This window comes from Zonotrichia albicollis, chromosome 5 (assembly GCF_047830755.1).
Source record: "Zonotrichia albicollis isolate bZonAlb1 chromosome 5, bZonAlb1.hap1, whole genome shotgun sequence".
NCBI classification, from domain to species: domain Eukaryota; kingdom Metazoa; phylum Chordata; class Aves; order Passeriformes; family Passerellidae; genus Zonotrichia; species Zonotrichia albicollis.
The window spans coordinates 63006416-63026432 of NC_133823.1; the positions used below are offsets into that span (position 1 = coordinate 63006416).

Genomic DNA, 20017 nt, shown 5'->3' on the forward strand with positions numbered 1-20017 from the left:
TTGTATGGTTGAGGACTCAGAAGGAAGAAAACCAGTATAGGATACTAATTTGTATGTTAAAGTTAAAATAAGCTTTTTGAGCTGTTGGTATTTCTCAAGAAAATTCCCAGAAAACCTTTCCCTGATTTCTTTTTATGTTCCAACTTCATTCCTTTTTCCCCTATACATTTTTTAGCTTTTAGAGGCAGTGAGCTGCTTATCTCATGGCACAGATAAGTCGGTTATCTCAACAGATTTCTCACTCTTTATTGTACTGCCTCATCTTTCCCCCCATTTTACAAAGCCATTTGATTCCTGGTTGGCTTGACTTGGTCAAGAAAATACCACATTAAATAAGCATGTAGAAGAGGGTGAGGTTATGAAAAAGATTTATTTCCTTTTGTCTTCAAGTTATTAATTATTGGCTTAATTATGTCTGTTCATAAGAATAGGTGAATTCTTCAACGTTGAGGGAAAATAGTTGAAAGGAGACAGTTTCAAGGTGCTGAATTGAGTTTTTTGTTGAAATAATGCTAACTTGTTCATCTTTTCCTGCCTAGGTGTGTGAGACTAAAATTTCACCGAATTCACATGAGCAAAGTTTGTTTCTTCTCTGCCTTTAGAGAAGATACAACCCTTTAGACTTTACAGAATGTCCCTGTAAGTGTTGTGTTGATCAGTGTCCTGTACAGAAATTCCTGCTTTATCCATGGAGAACACCTGCTGAAATCTCTCTCTCTATATATATAGATATATCAAATATGCTGTTTTCCCTCCATTCCTCTCTACGTTGGGCTGGCTGACTCAAATAATCATTGTCTGAGCTTTTTCCCCATGGAGCTGGAATGAAATATTTCTATGCTATGTTTTTGCTCACATAGTCATACGAACAAGATGAATAATCTGCAATTGCTGTTGATCCCCCAGCTATCTCACGGCAGGCAAAGAATTCCCTCTTTTTTATTTTCCTCAAAACACTGAACGTCCTAACAAGGAAGGTATCTTCAGTTCAGAATTTAAAATGTCTGTGAAATTATCTGAACAGTACCTGATCAACAGGTGCTTAAACATTTGGGAGCCACTAGAGGCAATATTCTATGGATAAACAACTCATATTTATCTTCAGGGTCCAGTAAAACAGCAAGAAAGAAGAGGATGTCAGACATCATCATGCATTATCCTGTTGGTACATAAAGAAGAAATGTGGATACTGAGTACAAGGAATGGGAAGGAAAAGCATATTTTAAATTATTGCAAATCAGGAAAACAGAACCATGTAGTGCAGAACTTTGATGGAAGAGCATTTTTCTTCTCTTCTGGTGTCAAAAGGTAGTTATTGTTCCTTCTGTACACAGAAACACTCTGCTATGAGTCGCCTTAATCCCCTAAATGGCAAGGATTCATTGGAGAAAACACAGTATTAATCTTTTCCTTAATATCTGCCAACAGCAGTTAGAAAATATTAGCTAGTAAATGCCACACAAATAACTCAAGCGTGTGTAGAAGAAACAGCTTCTTCACCTTGGGGATGTTCACTTCAAAAGTAGCCATTGTTCTGCCTGCAGGACTAACAGGTCAGATCAGATTTGTTTGTGTTTTACTCATATTGAAACTTTTCCTCTGGAACACATAGGAATTTCCTAACTTAAAAAAAAAAAAAAAAAAAGAGCCAAAAAACCACACAAAACCAAAAACCACAAACAACAAGCTGGCCTTAATTTAGTCCATCCTTTATACCAGCCAGATCATTTATTATAACAATTGGATTCAGGATGTAGTAAAGCTTTCAGATGGCTGCTTAGCTCTCAGTGAAAAGTAAACCCTAACAGAAATGCTGGAGATCCAGATTAGCAAAAGGCCTCTTTTAATCCCAGAAGATACACCTGGGCCAGGTGGAAGTCAAATGAAATAAAAGGGATATGGCCAGTGGCTGACAGAGTGACAAGCTGAGTGGTCACAGATTTAGCGATATTCTTTGGAAAGACAAATTCACAGTATTTATCATACTTGCCACGGGTAAATGAGTTAATGAAAAACAATATTAAATCAAGAAATTGATTTTCAAAGTAGTGAAGATAAAGAAAATTCTGAGCAAAGCAGTTCTTTGGTTCCCCCATCATCAGTGTACTGCTTCCCTCTCAAAGCCAGAAATAAGGAAAGTCCCTTTATGTCTTTGACTAAAGTCCAGAGTTGTAACTTGGTGTTACCTATCCTGTGCACATGACATCAGGTAAGGAAAAATCATATTCAGTGCACACCACTGAATTAAGGAAAAATTTAAAATTTAGGAACCATTTTATTTCATGCAAACTATGTAATAAACACTTCTGGGTTTGATGTTTTATGGTGGCAAATTATTTATTTATTTTTTGTGATATTTATTCCAGTGAGAAAACTGGAGATAATTTTTAATGCCCTTATGTTAGCATTGTACAAAAGGACAAAGAAGAGTCTTCACATAAATATTCTAATTTTGACTTTGAGTTCTTGGACAGAAGAAGTAATTGAGCTTACCTGAAAACCACAACAGAAACAGATATATTAAGAGATAGCCAAGAGGATTATAATTTTTTTTCTGGTTTATTTTTGGTGATAATCTAATTTCTCTGAGGGTGTTCATGTAAGAATATTCTTTACCAGTTTATGTCTTTTTGACCAGTGTTTGCAATCCCTTTGTATAACCTTTTCAAAATTTTGTACAAATTCTGTAAAATTTTTTTCTTCATATTCTTCACATTCTTTGCATTTTTCTGATTTTGTGGAAGCCAACTGAAAAAAAGAAAAAAAAAGGCATTAGTTTTTCTCATTAGTTTTCATCCCACAGTTTATGTAACTAAAGAGGTATTTCTGCTATCCAATAAACATTTTGATTTGCCTTTTTTCCACACACAATTGGTGCTGCTTACCTTATTTTTTTCAAAGCTGTCATTCCCATTTTTCCAAATGTTCCACACATCCTGTGTTTTACTACAATTTTTGATACGACATTCTTGAAATATCACTTCTGTCTCTAAGAAAAAGCACCTCATTACAAGTTCCTGGCATTCTTCCTGAAAAAAACATGCAGTTGCAATAGTTTATGATTAAAAAGGAATAAGCAAATGTAGGTCATAATTTATTATCTAATTTAAACCACAAGTATGATATAAGTGAGACATAATCTAAGATAAAATCAGCCACAAAGAAACTGATTTTTACTTACTGGGCATCTTTTCTTACTATTCAAATACATTTGAATATCTGCAGAGATGGGCTGTGAGAGCTAAGAAGAACAAGAGCAAGCAGTTTGCTGAGATGGGGTGAAACATGAAGAACACAGGAAAATAATTAACGAGGATAGGAACCTGGCATACAACAAACCATAGTGGAATGTGGGATCTCAGGATCTGAGTCCTGGGATGCCGGGCCCCCGAGACCACCCTTGGGGGGCCCGGGAGTCCTGGAATGTTGCCAGAAGTGTCTGGTGGCAGGACTTTGACCCTACACGGGAGACGACACCTTTATGAAGATAAGAGGGCTTCACCGGGGTGAATGGCGAAAAGATTAGCTAATTAGAGGGTGAGAAACAGGGTTTAGGATTTATGTACAGGGGGGTTTGGAGGAGTAAGATGGAGGAATTGGGGTGTGTCCTGTCCTCCTTCTTCTTCCTCTTCTCCTCCATCTTCTTTGGCCACGGTGGCACCTTTGGATTGGTTATTACTGAGAGTACACCGAGTTATAAGAATAGATGGTATTGGGGAAAAATGATAAATATTGTACACGTAACAATGGGTATAAAGATACGTGGCGGTCCGGGAGACGGCACAGTGTGCCCATAGCTGACTGCTGAGCAGATCTCTGTTCGGCTGAAAGAACATCTTTTAGATAAACAATTAATAAACATAAAAACCGAAAGAAGAACTGAAGCCTCTTCTCGTCCTTCGATACGCGGGCTGCCCCAAGGCCACCCCGGGCCTTTCCAGGCCCCTCAAACAGCCAAAATAACCAGACAGTGGAATTGATTTAATATTATGCTTAGTAGTCTTAACACTTTAACTCAGAGACCTGAATTCAGAATGGGTAAGAGAGCAGAGGAAGCAGGTAATGTTCCCTTAATTAAAAAATGAATCCCAGAATTATTTTAGCATTGTTTGCCTTGATAAAATGACTTTGAACCACACGATCACAGAGTAGTTTGGGTTGGAAGGGACCTTAAATATCCTGTAGTTCCAACCTCTCTGCTATGCACAGAGCCTCCTTTCTGTGGGCCAGGATGCCCAAAGCCCCACCCAACATGGCCTCAATCATCCCTTTCAATTGATTAACTTTAGTAGCAGATGATTAAATAAGGATAATTAATACCTGCTTGCATAGTTTATCACAAGCACATTGATTAGAAGTACTATTAATTCCAAGGCAAATTATTTGATTTTAGACACATTTATCAAATTAGAACAAGTCTGCTTTAGGGGATAGTTCAGATAAGGGCCATGAAGGCACCACATTAAACATCAGTTGTGGTCATATGTGAAGTTTACTTACATCCTCATCTGCATTGGCAGTGTATAAACTCACATCAATGTCCTGCAAGAAAATAAGAGTTGGAATTATCAACATTAGCTAACAAACACCATCCCTCTCCCTCTCACTAGCACTTCCTAGCTGAGTGCAGTGCTAAATATTTTATTAAGGCTTCTTCTAGGACTACATGAAAAGCTGACTGTTTCATGGACTTACTTTGGATGTCTTGATGGCTTGCAAATCCTGCAGAACTTCTTCCCACTTGCAGCGTCCTGCTTCTGTCTTTGGAACATAAGCACTGGAACAGAAGGAGCACAGTGACCATCAGGATAAACAGGAGGGATCTACAACCTTTACCATGAAAAAAAGGACTCAGCATTGTAAGATATTAGAGATACAGTGTTTATGTGTAAATACATATGGTAAATGCTTGGGGCAAGCAAGCAGATTTGAAAAATCATAAAATCACACAGATACATAAAAACAGAATCTCATGTCATACACAGTGTAAACAATGCGGGTTTTTCAGAAGGCCACATTTATAGAACATAATTCAAGAGAGAGGTTCGATTACCTGATGTATAATGCCTAAAATTCTTTTAAAGTGTAAAAATAAAATTCCAAATCCACTCTCTGAAGTGACTGGAGACAAGTAACAGCTGTGATAGTGAAAATAAATAATTTGTAGCTACTGTCTGATTGACATTAGCTCTGTATTTACCATAGGAAGAAGATGATTAGTCCCATTCCATTCTTTAAAAGGCAAAAGCAGTGGCTGTTCAGAAGCAGATACTGCAGACAAATACTTTTCAGGTGTGTTTTCTGGAAGACACAACCAAAGTGATGCCTTGTCACCATTTGATTCCACAGAATTTCGCTTTAGTACTGACTTAATTAACCAATTTTCCAAGACTTCCAACAAAGACAAAACCCTGTTGTGTGTAGCTGGAAGGACCAGCTGATTTGTAGCTTGGAGAAATACAAAATCATTTTACCAGACAGTTGGTAGAATACACAATGTTTGGGAAAGGAATGCTGTTTTTTAATAATGAATTTAAATTAAGCATTTTAAGAGCAGTTACCTCTGAGTGATATCTAAGGTACACTAGTATTGTTTTCTCTTTAAAGAAGCAAATCTGTAAGCAAATGAAAAAATCTTTCTTTAATGAAGCAGATACAGCCAATGACTTTGCTGATTTGGCTGTCACAGAAACAATAATCTAAGTTGCTCAAGAGAAAATATTTGTGGTTTTTTACAGTATTTAAGTTATGTGATGGAAAATACAGACAGTTAAAATTACATGCTTCTGCCTAAATACCATATATCTAAACCTTTTTTAATAATATTTGCTTATAAATGTCTCCTTGAATACTTGAGATAAGATATTCATAAATATGAAAATTTCTTTCCAGGCTATGCCATTTGGTTCTTTTTTCTCCTTATTTTGAACTGTATTTTTATTCTTTATTTATATCTTTATTCCTCATCTGCTTCCTTCTTCCTGAAAACAAATGACCAGAAGCATACAGTGCACTTAGATCTAATGAGGGATTTGGAAACTGGTGATACTGTTTTCAGTTTTTGTGGGAAAAGGGAAACTTCTGCCAGTGTTTTCTTCACAACTGATGGCTCAGATCTCAGTATGTGTCCCTGCCAGAACTTTATGTCCACTTCTTTCAAAATGCTGAAATGTCCTGAGAGTTTTTCAAAATACTTCATTTGCAAAAACCCTCACCCTATAAGTCTCACCCTATAAGTCTAACCTTCTTCATTGTTGATTATTCTCGAATTTTCTCTCAACTTCTTGACTGCTAGCATACAGTTTTTTCCTTGATCAGCCCCCTTTCCTTGTTCCCATGAGCAAATCAGCCTTCTCAAACACCTCTCTCTCATAACAATCTATTTTCCCATCTCTCATTTCACTCTGTAGTACAATAGACTTCTTGCGCATTATTCATTATTATTATTTTAGTCGGTCTCTTCTTCTCCCCTGTTCTAAAAATATGTGTCCTCAGCATTTTCTCTCTGGCTTCCTGTGAAGCAAAGTACTTTAAATCTTCTTTTCTCTGTTACTGCAGCAAATTTCCCTCTGAAATCTTATCATCACCTCCAGCTCTCTCCAGTCCTTTGGCATTTTATTAAGAAATGTCTCATGCATAAAGTAGGGGTCTTTTTAGATCTGCATTCAAGTACTGTTTACATCTTGTACAATTTTACACCCACTCATTTGCATTGTTGCAGCAATTCTTCTTCTGTGATTTTTTTTTCCAGGGGTGGAGCCATGGAGAGTAAAGGTTTCATAAACTAATGGAAGTGGCTTTAAGAGGAATGGAGCCCATAAATAAAGCAGCACTTCTGAACTAGACAGATGTTTCCATATACTGAGCCCTTAAATAAGTAATTTTGAGATCAAATTTTCATGGATTATGAGTAAGTTTTAGAGAAAAGACATATTCTAGCTGCCTTGTCATGGGGTAAATGCTGAAAGCCAAAGAAGCAGATTCACTGAAGAATCTCTCTGCTCTTTCATCCCTGAGTTACTTTGGGCTTCTTATAGGAAACAATCGAAGGGAAATAAAGAAAAAAAGCCCTGAGTTTGAATTAGTGTCAGAATGGCACTGTCCTACATGGCTTATCCTGCCTGTATCAGGGAAGTGCTAACCTTCAAGGGAGTTTTCTCAGTAATCAGCCTGGCAGGAGCCTCTCTCAGTTTATATCACATTCTGTACTTATATGTTCTTTGTTTGCTACGTGTTGATTTGCTTTGGCAGTCCTTTCTCCTGTATGTTCCTGATAATTGGCATTTATGCCAGAGAGTAAAGTTTATAATGCCTGCTTGAAAATTTTGCTGAAAGGTCACAGAGTTGTTGCTGTTCCACTCAATACATTAAACATCAGAACATGAAATGTAAGAAGTTAAATATTTTCTTTTGACCTTTACTTTCTTTTGCAGATTGTGCTTGAGGCCCAGAGCTCAGACTGTTTCCTTGTGGAGATGTGCCCTGTACTTGGCTACAGACCTTATACTTGCCAGGTGGCAAAATCCAGCCAGGAAAGAAAGCTAATTCATGCTTCTTTCTCTTTTCATCCTTCCATGCAATGTCAGTCTTTTCAAGGTATCAATCCCTCCTCAAATTGTGAAAGACCAGCTGAATGTTTTCTTGATGCAAGTATGTATAATATTAATTATATATGCTAGGTTAGCTTGCCAAACACAACTGACACAGAGACTCCCTGAATTTTGCTAGTGGCAAAAATAATTTAGCTCAAATACACAGCAAAGAAAAAGCACAGAGCAAAAAACTCATTTGTAAGGCACAGGTGGTGAGATTTGACCACTTATCCCCAAATGACACCCTTCAGGAGGCAATATGTAATAACTACTTAAAAGGCCTTTCAGAATAAGTTCTCACAGATAAATAAACAGTGAGAATAAAAACATATTCAAAATGTAAAGGGCATTAATAAAACACATAAAATAGAGCCAAAACTAAAGTTTGTTTAGCAAAATGTGTTCTGATCTATTCATTTGCTGTTAGGCACTCCTTGTAAATATTATTTGTGATATTTTTATCGTAGCAACAAATATCCAACAGGGAATGAGAACACAATTATAGATTAAATTTCTGTGCCTTTAGGGTAGGATATTAACAACTAGAACAGTATTAAACATGGAAACTTGAACAGCAAAAAAATTATAAATTATGTCATATTGATGCATAAAATTGAAACCTCTGAGGCCATAAAAATAGTTGTTACAGGAACAGCTACTGGACAGATAATATCTCAGCCTTAGCAAAATACTCAGCTTAAAGACTGCAAGACCATACACTGAGATCTGTAACACACTTGTAATAGATAAAAGACTAAAAATAGCAAAAGCAGTTCTCAGAATTGTGAAGTTAGGCAAGTCCCAGAGCTTTTTAAAAAGAATTATAATCTATGGCCCTCTCCTACAGTGATACTTTTACTGGAATTTGCTGGATCCTGGATTAGAGGCATGACGCAGTTTGAAACATTCTAGCATGTTTTTTCATAATTTTTGAATGGTAAAGCTAGAAATCAATCTTATTTCATTCTAAACAAGGAGCCAGCTGACTCTGTACATGTAAGCATTAATCTTTGGGGTTTTTAAGAAACTTCAGTGATAGCATGGGTTGCCTATTTCCAGAAGAGGAACAAAATCAGAAGAAAATGTGGTAGTGTTACATCTGTCTGAGGTCAGAGTGAACATATCAGCACATTTTAGCTACTTTGATAGATTACACCCACTCCCAAACAAGAACCAGAGCTGTTGCCAATACAAACAATGAAAAAAAAAATATGTGAAGGCTCAAGAGATCACAAGCTTTCTCCAATGTTCCTTGCGCCCACAGGACACTGAAACTGGCTGATGAGCATAGCAGAGTATGGCTGAAATGTGCATGCTGAAGAATTTTACACAGGAACTTCCACATTTCTAAGCCTCTAAGCTCACTCATTTCTGCTCCTACTCTGCAGCAGTTGAATTTCTGAGCTATTGCACTGGACTACTCCTCAGAACACACACCTTGAAGTTTCCCAAGCTTTGGCCAGAACAGGTCCAGCAGCGTTTCAGACCCAGGAAACAAAACCTTCCTAATTGATTTTTTGATTTTTCTATTCTGCATTCACGTCACTATAGGCTGTCTCAGAAAGCTTTTCTTGCAATTGATTGGCCTACATTTAATGCTATCATTTGTTTTACACTTGGACATTAGGCCTCCAAGTTGCTGCTTTTGTTCCACTGGGTTTTCTACCTTTTGTTTGCAGAGCCTGAAGGACATTATTGATCTTTATCTGGTGCTGCACAGACAGCTAGCAAAGGTTTTGCACCAGAGTGGCCACAGGAGTGGCCTGTTGACCTGTTTCATGTGGGTTTGAGCTCTTTGTTTTTCTTTCAGTTCACCACGCACTGTGAGAACATTTTCATCATTTCAAAACTGAACAATCTAGCTGAGAGAAAACAAATTTCTTCTCTCTTAGTTTTTGATGTTTAAATAAAGATTTTTCCATTTGCAAAAGTTTTAATTGGTTATATGAATTAGAGAAAACGATCATTTAGAAAATAATTAAAGTATAAACAGAAATAAAAATTAGTTTTCATTAATTAAATGAAGGCTATTTTGTTTTCTGATATTTAAGTCTGGACAAAACAGGTGTCATAGGCTGCTTTGAGATGAATTATTCTGTCCCAGGTTTTGGATGCTCCATAGTTTGGATATGGTTTGAGCACTGAACTCTCAGCAAAGGTGCTGGCAAAACCCCTCAGGTCCTAAAGAGGGCAGAGAATTACTTGTAGCCCCTATTGAACCACATTGCTGCTTAAAAGTCACTTTTACTGAGTGCAATATAGAGCTTGAGTTCACTCTCAACACTGGATCTTGCTCATAGTTTCAGTCAAATTATTTTCTTTTTTAAAATTGTCACCAGTGCACAGTACATAAATTTGCACTATTTCAAGTTGCTCATCTTTAGCTGGAGAAAAACTACTAGAAAACTACTTTGTCCTCACTGTGACCTGTGTGTCCTGAAACTGCACACAGTTTAAAATGAGACTTGAAATATTCATGTGTCATTTAAATTATGCAAAATAATCTACAGCAACCATAAAATCCTATGAATCTGAGAGATATTTTCAGCTAAATGAGGGCAGGAGATGAGTGGCGGTTTTGCCAAAAAATAAAAGAAAGAAGGAAAAAGGAAAAAGAAGGAATTTTTTCGAAAGGAGAACATGAGAAAAGTTGAATTGAAATGCTATATAGGAAAGCCCCATGTTCATAAGAGCTTCTGCGGGGGGAAGTGCTAGGCAGAATGGCTAAGTAAATTACACCACTGAATTTGGATTATGTCTGACCTTGGTTGAATCAGTTGTTTTCTGCAGACTAAACAAAAATTTAGTCCTAGTTTATTTGGCACTTTGAGAATTTTTTTCTTGAAGATGGTAGCAAAAATGGTCAATCTTAGGATAAAATGTCCTCATGTATCAGCATCAACTCTACTTAGCAACAACTAAAACCTGAGTGTTATTAACATTATTCTCATCTCAGTTCCAAAACACAAGTACTTGGAAGAAAATCAACTCTATTCCAGTCACAAGTGCATTAAGACAGAAACTTAAGTCCAAAATGCCACAGCATACCTCTCAAGCTAAATGGGCAAATTTACCTGCAAATCAGCAGCAGATAGTGAGAAATCTTGCAGCTGATTCATATGATTCCAGACCTTAATGTCAATATATTATTTTATTATCTCCCCTTTGCATTAGCATCATGATGCAAAATGAAACTCACATCATTTACTACAAAAAACTTTAAAACCAGGCCTCTTTAGTAGCCCAGAGAGTTGCATCTTTGAAGGACTGAATCCACCAAAATATGCTTGAAAAGTCTAAGGTAATGTAAATTATGGCACAAGCGTTCATTCTGAATAGCAGCAAGGGAACAGGAAACTGGGGTTGGTCTCTAACTGCGTGGAACAGGATAATGAGGTAAGAAACATCCCTTTTGTATGAAACAAAAGGAGCATAACTGCAGGCAAAAAGCTGTAGCCCATTAAATAACACTGTGTTTGTCTGGAATTGTAATAAAACAAAATTAAAGAGGAAAAGCATGCAGCTATCTGCTTTGTTTCTGTGGGAAATGGGAAGGCACAGGAGCAGTCTCCCTACTTGTATGCAGCTACAGATTTCTGGGAAGCACAAACTGGCTCAATGAGTAAAAATTACAGAGGAATTAAGGAGAGAAAAGAGAAAAGCACAAATCATGCAAATCAAGGCTCTCTGCTGAAAAGTTTGCTTGAATGTGAGAGAAGGAGATGGGGAAAAAAGCATACTTAGGATTCAAGGGAGAAAATACCCACCCAAGAATTCAGACGAGACATAAAGGTTAACAGCTCTATTTTGCAAAGAGTATTGGGAGACATAAATAATCTGGTGCATTGTGTCATGTTGCAGGAGAAATAGCTACATTTATGGCAGCCTTTTCTTTAGAAGTTTAGTTGGAAGCTGTCTGAGAGCATAGAAAAGTGAATCACATGACAAATATATTTATTTATTTATTTATTTATATACCTATAAACTCTACTTTTTTATAACTAACAGAATTCATTGAAGTGACTGTTATTTCTGTACCTGTTTTTCTTAAGTCAGTACATACAAATGCCACTGTGAGGTCTTTTCGTCCCTCCACCACTGTCTAACCTCCTAAGGATCTCTGTTAGAAAATACTGGGGGATTGTGATTATAGTGAGTCCAACAAAATCCCACATTCCCTATAAAAGGACTTAATTAATCATCTGTCTTAGAATGAAGTAAAGCTTGTAGGTTGTATTTAGAGGGGGAGATTTTCTTAATTAAAAAAAAAAGTGCTAGTACACTGCACTACACTTGAAGATGCTTTCATTTGAAAGTAAGTTGCCATAGTGACATTTTTCTCTCTTTCCTCCAGGAAAAAAAAAGAAAAGAAAGAAAGAAAAAAAAACAATTTGAATAAACTTTCCCCAGTATAACTTCATTCAGGAAAGTATTATTTCTTGGCTTGGATAACTGCCACTGAATGCTGTGAAAGAACAGTGATTCAGAATCTGTGCTGGACACCCATATGATATCACTCCACTACTGTGCCTGTGATTCAGTCAGCAGACAAAATATGTAGCCAGGATGATCTCAGGAGACTGTAGATGACCCATGGAAGAGACTTTGTTTGTTATCCTCACTGGGGAGCTAAGGAACAGAAAATATTACATCCATTTCTGCTTGGCAACAATCGTGAAAATTGCATTTTTCGTAAGTTACGGAATGTCTGTTTGATGGTCTTCCTCTTGTTCCCACCAACATCTGGGAAACTTGGAGACAGAACCCATCTTCTTTCAGCTTCTGAGACTGTTCTGAGACTTCTGATAGCAGAATGTACTTAAGTTAGCTTTAGTGCAGTAGTTTTAAAGGCTATTTTATATAAATAATCTCCATTGAAAACAAGAGAAAAGCTAACTCATCTAGAAATCATCATATAGTTCAAGTCCTTAATGATTATTAAAGATTTAAAGGAAAAAAAATCTGTACAAATCAATCACAGAGTGCACAACGATATATTTGTTCTTAGTGGTTGGAATTCCTCTGCTTTTTTCCTAACAGTAGACTATTCTACTATGATTTATATTTTCAAATAATCTGCACTTTTAATTCTTTTAAGAGAGACAACATAGATGTTACACCTATATGCTACATCTGGCTATGTGTTACACCTGCTGTTAGAAACTAAGCCTTATTGAGAAGGATGTTGTCTTTTTGTTTGTACCTTCATAGCTACACCATTCACTGTGTATAAATATAAAAAACAGCAAAAAATTGTTAATTTAAGAGATGATAAGTTAATAGCAAAAATACCAAACTTACATATACCTTTAAGGGGCAGTGGTATAGTTGTATTTTAAAATGTTCACTGTCTTTGGGAGCAAACAGAATTGCTTCCAGAACACATGAGACTTGTTTTAATTTATCATGGAGGATGAAAGCATTTAAATAGGTAAGTCATAACATTAGCGTGACCACAGGGCAAAGCAAACTTGTTTTCTGATGGTCACACAATCCTGCATCTGCATCTTGCTACAAGAGTAATTCCTGTAGTCAAAACACCGCTGGCTGAATGTGCATTTGAAATTCTCAGTGAAAATAAAGACTTGTTTGCTTGTCATGCTTTTGATTTTTTTTCACAGTCTTGGAAGAGTAAATAACCTTAGGTTATTTCCATGTACTACTGGCAATCATTGTGGAAGAACTGGCATGCTCAGGACAGTGACTCAGGACCTGCTTCCAACTTTCCATAGCTTTTATTGCTGACACTTGAGTTCCAGAATCTTCTCCAGAATCAGGAGGTCTGTATTTTCTCGCTTTCAATAAAAGCTTAGAGTGATGCAATCATTCTGGCACTTTGCATGAAATCACACAAAGCTACTGGATAATCAGTAATGAACTCAAATTTGAGATGATTAATTGGTTCTGTGACTTCTGCAGGAAAACAACTGGAAAGCCAGCAGAAAAGATGAGAAAGACTGAGCATAGACTAATTAACATAAGAATCACCAACCAAAAGAAGAATTAACATGAATAAGAGAACTATGTGACTTGTAGCCAGTGAACATTAATGCCTCTCCTTGCTAAAATTTTACACAGTAAAGAGTGTAGTAAATACTCTCAAGGACCAGGGGTTTGGCCTCACATGTTGTGAAATATCAGCCAGACACAGGGAATAGGACTGAGCAGAAAAGCTGGCCAGAACTTGCTGCGTCACAAGTCAACTGAAAAATATGAATATGAAAAAACTCCAGACCTATTTATGGTGTGACAGTTAATTCTGGTACAACTGAACAACAAGGAGTGGAAAAAAACAATGTAAAAATTATAGAGTGTAAGGATTTAATCTAAAATACCAGAGATGTTTACAAGCCTTAAATTTTCTTTATTACTTACTTTTCATGTTGGGTTGCAAAATACCATTACAAGCTTTGCTGAACTTTCAGAAGAATGTCATGTTTTTTAAGAGGTGCTTACCTGGCTCGGCAGCCTGCTCAGTGCTCCAGCAGAGTTTTGTGCCATCCCCAGCATTCTGCCTGCTGGACCATTACTCAGAAGACAAGCACAGCATCTGGGTCAGAAAACTACATTTTGGGGCCTACATGGGGGGAAAAAAATGTGAGTATAAAGCCACAATGTATTTCTGAGTGGCTTTCAGCCTATCCATTAAGATGATTCAAAGCAGGAAGCCTCTTAAATTTTGTGAGTAACTTCTGCAAGTCCCCTGTATATATTCTAAAGGCTTAGGGGCAGACAGCAGGGATGCTGCTGGTCCACAGAGGTAGAATTTGAGTTGTATGACTGGATGGAGAGCACAGCAAGGAGTCAAGACATGGTGGGAGTGAAAGGAAGGAGGGAGTTTGAGGGTAGCAGAAGTAGAAGTGTTTATGATCACTAAAGCATATTCTACTCAAAACTCAATCCCATGCTCACTGCCTACCCATGAATTCATAATCATAAAAAGGTATTAAATCTTTAATCAGAGTATGATGTAACGATTTCCTTTTTCTCACACACCATTTGTGAACCAAATGGATTGTTTTCACAGAGTGGACCAAGCCCCTGGAAAAACTCAAACCAAACCAAACCCCTGTATAAATGGCTTTGTTTGACCAAAAAGATGTGGAGAAAAGGAGACACAAGATGACAGAAAGAAAACCTGGTTTCAATGACAAAGGCAGCTGGATGCAGCCCTGAGTCTTCTCCTTGCCTCCATCTCAACATCTTTCTGTGATTTGGGCAGACTCCTTAACACTGATTTTTCACAAGCAGCAAGAGTTTTCTGAGCTCTGTCTCACCAGAAATCCTCCCTTTTAGTTACTTTGCATATCTGCCCCTAGGATGGGATGCCTCATGCTCCCCAAGCAAATATTTCTGGTTGCTGTAGCCAGCTAGTTCAGATGCTAGCTCAGGTTTCTCCAGGGGAGATGTTACAGCGTGAAGAAAAATGTGTCCTTGCAGAGCTTATTTCAAAAGGGCTGCAATTCCTCACAGCTGCACCAGAACACACGGGGGGCTAAAGTGAACACAGACAATCCTAGAGATTGCTAAGCAACCACTTAAAACAAAAATAAAAAAATTATCTCCAGATATCACAGACTGGGCCCCAAATATTTAGGTTCCTCCAATATTTTTGCATTTGTAGAGTAAAATTTCTCTTTTCTTATCCTTTTCCTATCCTTTTGAGAAAAATTAACTAATCTGTGATCAAGATGAAAATGGGTAATATGGTGGTAAGTGATATATATATATATATATATATATATATATAAGTGTGTGTATGTATGTATACATACCCATATGAATATATGTATATTTACATATATAAATATATATATATAAATAATATATATAAGTATATACTCTAGACAGTGTAAAATCTGATTTTTTGTGTGCCCATGTTAGTAATTACTCTAAGATAATGTAGCTTAGGCTGTAGACATTTTTTTATTCAATAAAAATTATTGAAAATGAAATAAAATGAGTGAAAGAAAACTGTAAGCAGTGAGGCAGCATGTGTGAGCCCCAGTCTGATGGCTTGGGCCATCACCAGCATCCAGTGTGGGTCACTGCAGGTCAGGTTTACCCTTGGGATCCGCAGTGCAAGCCCAGGTGAGCTGTCACCCTCCTGTCACTCCCTGTGCTGCCCAGCCTCTCCACTGCACTGATAGCCCTGATTATAACCAATCATAGCACCAGCATAATCAAACCTCAGGAATGTGAAGCAGCAATTGAAGCAGCAGTTGACCTATTTACCCTTACAAGCAGCAGCACAAAGAAAACCTCCAGGAGCTACTCCATTGCCTAAGCACACCATCAGGAAAAGGAACTGTTCTCATTTCTTTTCTGGCAAAGGCTGCAGCACTTGAGCCTTTGAGAGCCACTGTGACTCACATTCCTGTGTTCTCATAAGCACACCACACACCCTTGCTCTAGCTGCCATGCCTCTTCTGTCTTTGTTATTTTCATGGCATTCAGCCTGAGGTTCATTTGACATTCAGGGTGGCTGTATGGCTTACACTAACAGAGATAATTCATTATTTTTGAGCAATAAGTGCTCAAAAGCTATCCACATGAGTGTGCTCATGTTGATGGCTTTTCCTCTCACAAGCTCACTGAAAGCTTCCAGCTGCAGCTCTCAGAAGTCAGGCACATTGATTCCCATAGAGAATTCCTTAGTTCTGGAAGGGCAGGTCAGGGCTTCTTCCTTACAAGAAAACAGCAGTTTTGTCACTCACCAGAATACATGCAGGCCCCTCTGGTACAAGTGCCATAATTCTTAATTAGCCAATGCAGCGCCAAAAGAGGCTGCAGAGCTCATGCCCAACTTTCTATCATGTTGCTTATCAACCAAAAAAGAACCAATGTTAATGGTATGCTAACAACATATTAACAGGTAAAATTAGTTCTAAGATATGTGAAGTAAACCTCATCACTGTTGTTACTCTTTTACCAAAAATGGGCTTTCTACTATATATGTTTTTCACAAGATTTTTAGCACTGTCCAATTTGTATCTTCACAAACACAGTCCACGGCAGACAGTGAAACAGCACAGTCAATGAGATCAGGCTCTTTCTCCTGCAGAGACAATAAACTTCCCCACACTGTCCTTATTTACACTTTAGGGAAGAAAATTACCACACTTGCCATTCAGTGCCTTCTGGAAGACACTGCAGCCAGGGAAAGGTGCAGTGGGAATCATTTCTGACCAGCAGCTTAGAATATGATGGTCCATCCACTCAAAAATAAATTGCAGCCAGTAAATATTCTTCTCTTTTATTTTTACTTACAAAAATTTGATAAATTTCAGCATGAGTGGGCTGGATTAGCAACTTCAGTTAACTACCACAGAGCACAACCCTTTTAGTCTACATATATTTTTATACAATTCTTTTCAAAGCAGTTCCTTGGTGGGCAAAAAAAAAATCCATCCACCATATTTTGGTGAAGAATATTTAAGCATTGACATTAGAGTTAATTGGTAAACTATTCAATTGTTCAGTTGTGATGTACAGCAGCTGTATCAACAATGTAAGATAGAGTATGATGAGTATATATAATAGTATAGTGTATAGCAGCTGTATCAACAATATAAGATAGTATAGGGTGAATGATCACCCTCTGCTGCCACTAAGGACTCACCTCATCGGTTATAGCATGAAATACTGCATGAACTCTGAGAAATCAGTAGCTGATAACAAGTAACTGAGAGTAGGGATTTCCTCCCTCCATTTTGAAGCCATTACTTTTAAAATACTTTTGGAAATTAGAAAAAAATTAGCATGCATGGAGAGCAAATGGACATGTTTGGGATGTTCTTGTTTTGCCTAGCACTATAATTTGGTGTAGAGAATTGGCAATGCATTATAATAATGAGAATTGTAGATAAAATAACCTTTAAAATCACTCTTTCATTTTGAGTGTTTAAGTGCCCAGAAAAGCCTCAAAGAAAAAAGAAAGAGGAATGCATGAGTATTCGCTCTTCTGGGTTTTGTCTCCTAGAATGGGTCTTGTAGGATCATATTTACAGGAAAATGGACATGTACTAAATGGACCAGCCTAACCTTCTGGAACTAAAGAACAAGGTCACCTTTGTGGATAAAAAAGCTGATGTTGCAAGAAGAAGGAAGAAACAGAAAAGTTGACAGACAAAGGGGTGTCAACCCGAGTAAAATGACACTTACAGCATCTAAAACTAGATGAAGAAAGAGATGCTTGCTTGCTGTGTGGACAAAGTAGAGCTACCAATTAAACAATGCGTGACTGTGGAGACCAACATAAGAAGTAAACACAAACAATGTTTAGAAGTACAGTAAACAGCTTTTGCTTGATTCACACTGAATCACACAGGGTCCTTTGATCTCCTCGGCATCTGACCATGATCTTATTTTTCCCAGAGAACTGAAACATTCATAATGACAGCAGGACATAATGAATTCCTAATGACATCATAGAATTGTTTAGGCTGGAAAAGACCTTTAAGATCATCGAGTCCAGACATTAACCTGAGCACCATACCTATGTGTCCTTTAAAGATCTTCTGTGTTGGCAACCCTACCACTTCCCTGGACAGCCTGTTCCAATGTTGAGCCCTCTAGGTGAAGGAACTTTTTCTATTATTCAATCTGAACCTTCCCTGGCACAACCTGGAGCTATTTCCTCTTGTCTTATCACTTGTTACTTGGGGAAAAAAGATCAATTTCCAAGTGGCTACAACCTCATTTCAGGGACTTGTAGAGAGTGATAGGGTCATGGCCAAGCCTGCATTTCTCCAGACTCTCTCACACCCCTGGATATCCCCATTCCCAGAGCCTGGCCCTGCACCAGGGGCTGCCCTCTGGTGCTGGTGCAGAGCAGAGCACAGATATAAAGTCATACTTTAAGCTTCAAACAGCCCAGTAGACTCCCAAATTTAACACCTCTATTGAGCTATAAATATTGTTTAGACTGTGTTAATCTATAATTATCTTTTTCCAAGACAAAATAACTAAATGGTATGCTTCCATTTAACTGGTACGTGCCAAATTAATTTGTAACTGTAAATAGAACTAAACATCCTGAGAGACAAAGGAAGCACTTCACTATGTACTGTGTACTACATACTATGTACTATGTACTACTTGGAAAGTATAGCCAAACATGCTGTGATAATTATCACCAGGAGTTTTTTCCACTGTGTGAGACTCTCTTAAAAGTAAGCTGCCTAAAAGTATCTTCTTTAGGCAGAAGGAATTGCAAGGTAGTGATTGTGCACGGGAAGGAGAATTTCCTATTAGACTTACACAGATATAATTTTGCAGGTTGTGACTTTACAATCTGTGACAAGTTTCTGTTCCCCACATCTTTCCCTTTTTTCCAACCTATATGAGTCTATGATTCTATGGCTAGGTAGAAAGTGTTATTTTTAACAAGACTCACCACTGCGTATGTTTACTCTTGTTTACTCCTGAGTGGAATCTCTCTATAACACTCCTGTCATCTAGAGAAACCCTGTCACTGTTTTCAGCAAGATTCCACTGCCTGCAAATTTTCTGTTCTCTGCCTGCATTTAATGCTCTTTTAACCATATACACTAAGAAGTAAATAACTTTTCTCCCAGATTTTTGCCTCTGTCCTTGCTATATTAACCAGGACAGAGTTAACCAGGACAGGTTCAGAGCAGTAGCTTTGCTTTCTCCTCGTTTTTGCTGAGTGAATTTGTTAGCAAACAATGACAAGTTTTCACGAGCTAGCACCAGTCTCCTCTAATTGCTGATTTCTCTAATGCAGCAGAAACGGAGAAACAGGTGCCAAGTGCAAGGTTAAATACATTATTTAAACTATGTATTTCATAAGAAGCTAAGCTCTAAGTCCCGTCCTTTTTCGAATGAAGAAAAAAGAAAGCAGGAGGACGTCAAAGGTTGTGAAATACTCACAAGTCTCGGGGTGCAGAGCAGAAGCCGACACGGCACAGAAGCCAGGACAAGGTTCGCACCAGTGACACCAGCAAATGCTCCACCCCCTCCTCCGTCCTGTTTTACTTTCAGTTGTGACATAAATAATTTTGTACCTAATAAGGTGGAAGTCGTTCTCACGACACAGAGCAGACTGCAGGGATTTCCTGCTGCCGCTTCCTGGCAGCTTTCAGACTTGGAGGGGAAAACCCTAAACAAAACAAGGCAGAAAGAACCGTGGGGAAATACACGTTCCTACAATTTAGAAGGCAGGGAGCGAGTGCAATACACCAAAGGCAGCTGCCTGATTGCTGTCTGAGCATGGACCTTGGAAGAGATGAGTTTCTGGAGCTGGGCATTTCCTTCTTGTTTCTCGGTGAAATAATGGGTTTTTTTCAGCAACACTGCTTATAAAACTATGCCAGTCAGTTCACTGTGCTGGCACACTCTGTTACAGAAAGATGCCAAAAATCTATTTATGAACCTAAAAAAGACTTCTGTGTCTTCAACAG

The 20017-nt window shown here is 37.8% G+C and overlaps 2 protein-coding genes across 6 annotated transcripts in view; one reads left to right on the forward strand and one right to left on the reverse strand.

Moving 5' to 3' along the window:
• The window catches only part of INPP4B (inositol polyphosphate-4-phosphatase type II B), a 266205-nt gene extending 258608 nt beyond the window's left edge, over positions 1–7597 (forward strand). For all 3 annotated transcript variants that reach the window (XR_012580530.1, XM_074541856.1, XM_014270698.3), the window contains one exon: positions 7434–7597. Coding sequence is in view for 1 of the 3 variants with exons in the window: in XM_014270698.3 (XP_014126173.1) it covers positions 7434–7545 (112 nt within the window). In the remaining 2 variants the exon portion in view is untranslated. The remainder of the gene's footprint in view (positions 1–7433) is intronic.
• Positions 861–19706, reverse strand: IL15 (interleukin 15). 3 transcript variants are annotated; one of them, XM_074541865.1, is made up of 9 exons: positions 19488–19703; positions 14049–14169; positions 5201–5301; positions 4696–4777; positions 4501–4542; positions 3182–3241; positions 2886–3029; positions 2617–2748; positions 861–1159 (listed from the first exon to the last, which is right to left on the reverse strand). In XM_074541865.1, exons 2-9 carry the CDS (start codon positions 14100–14102, stop codon positions 1148–1150), a joined length of 627 nt encoding a protein of 208 aa, XP_074397966.1. In that variant the 5' UTR covers positions 14103–14169; positions 19488–19703; the 3' UTR covers positions 861–1147. The 3 variants fall into 3 exon arrangements, with proteins under 3 accessions (XP_074397966.1, XP_074397965.1, XP_005492238.1); XM_074541864.1 differs by lacking the exon at positions 861–1159 and adding an exon at positions 1693–2493 and having other exon boundaries at positions 19488–19706; XM_005492181.4 differs by lacking the exons at positions 861–1159; positions 3182–3241 and adding an exon at positions 1693–2493 and having other exon boundaries at positions 19488–19678.
• Between the last annotated feature and the right edge of the window lie 311 nt (positions 19707–20017).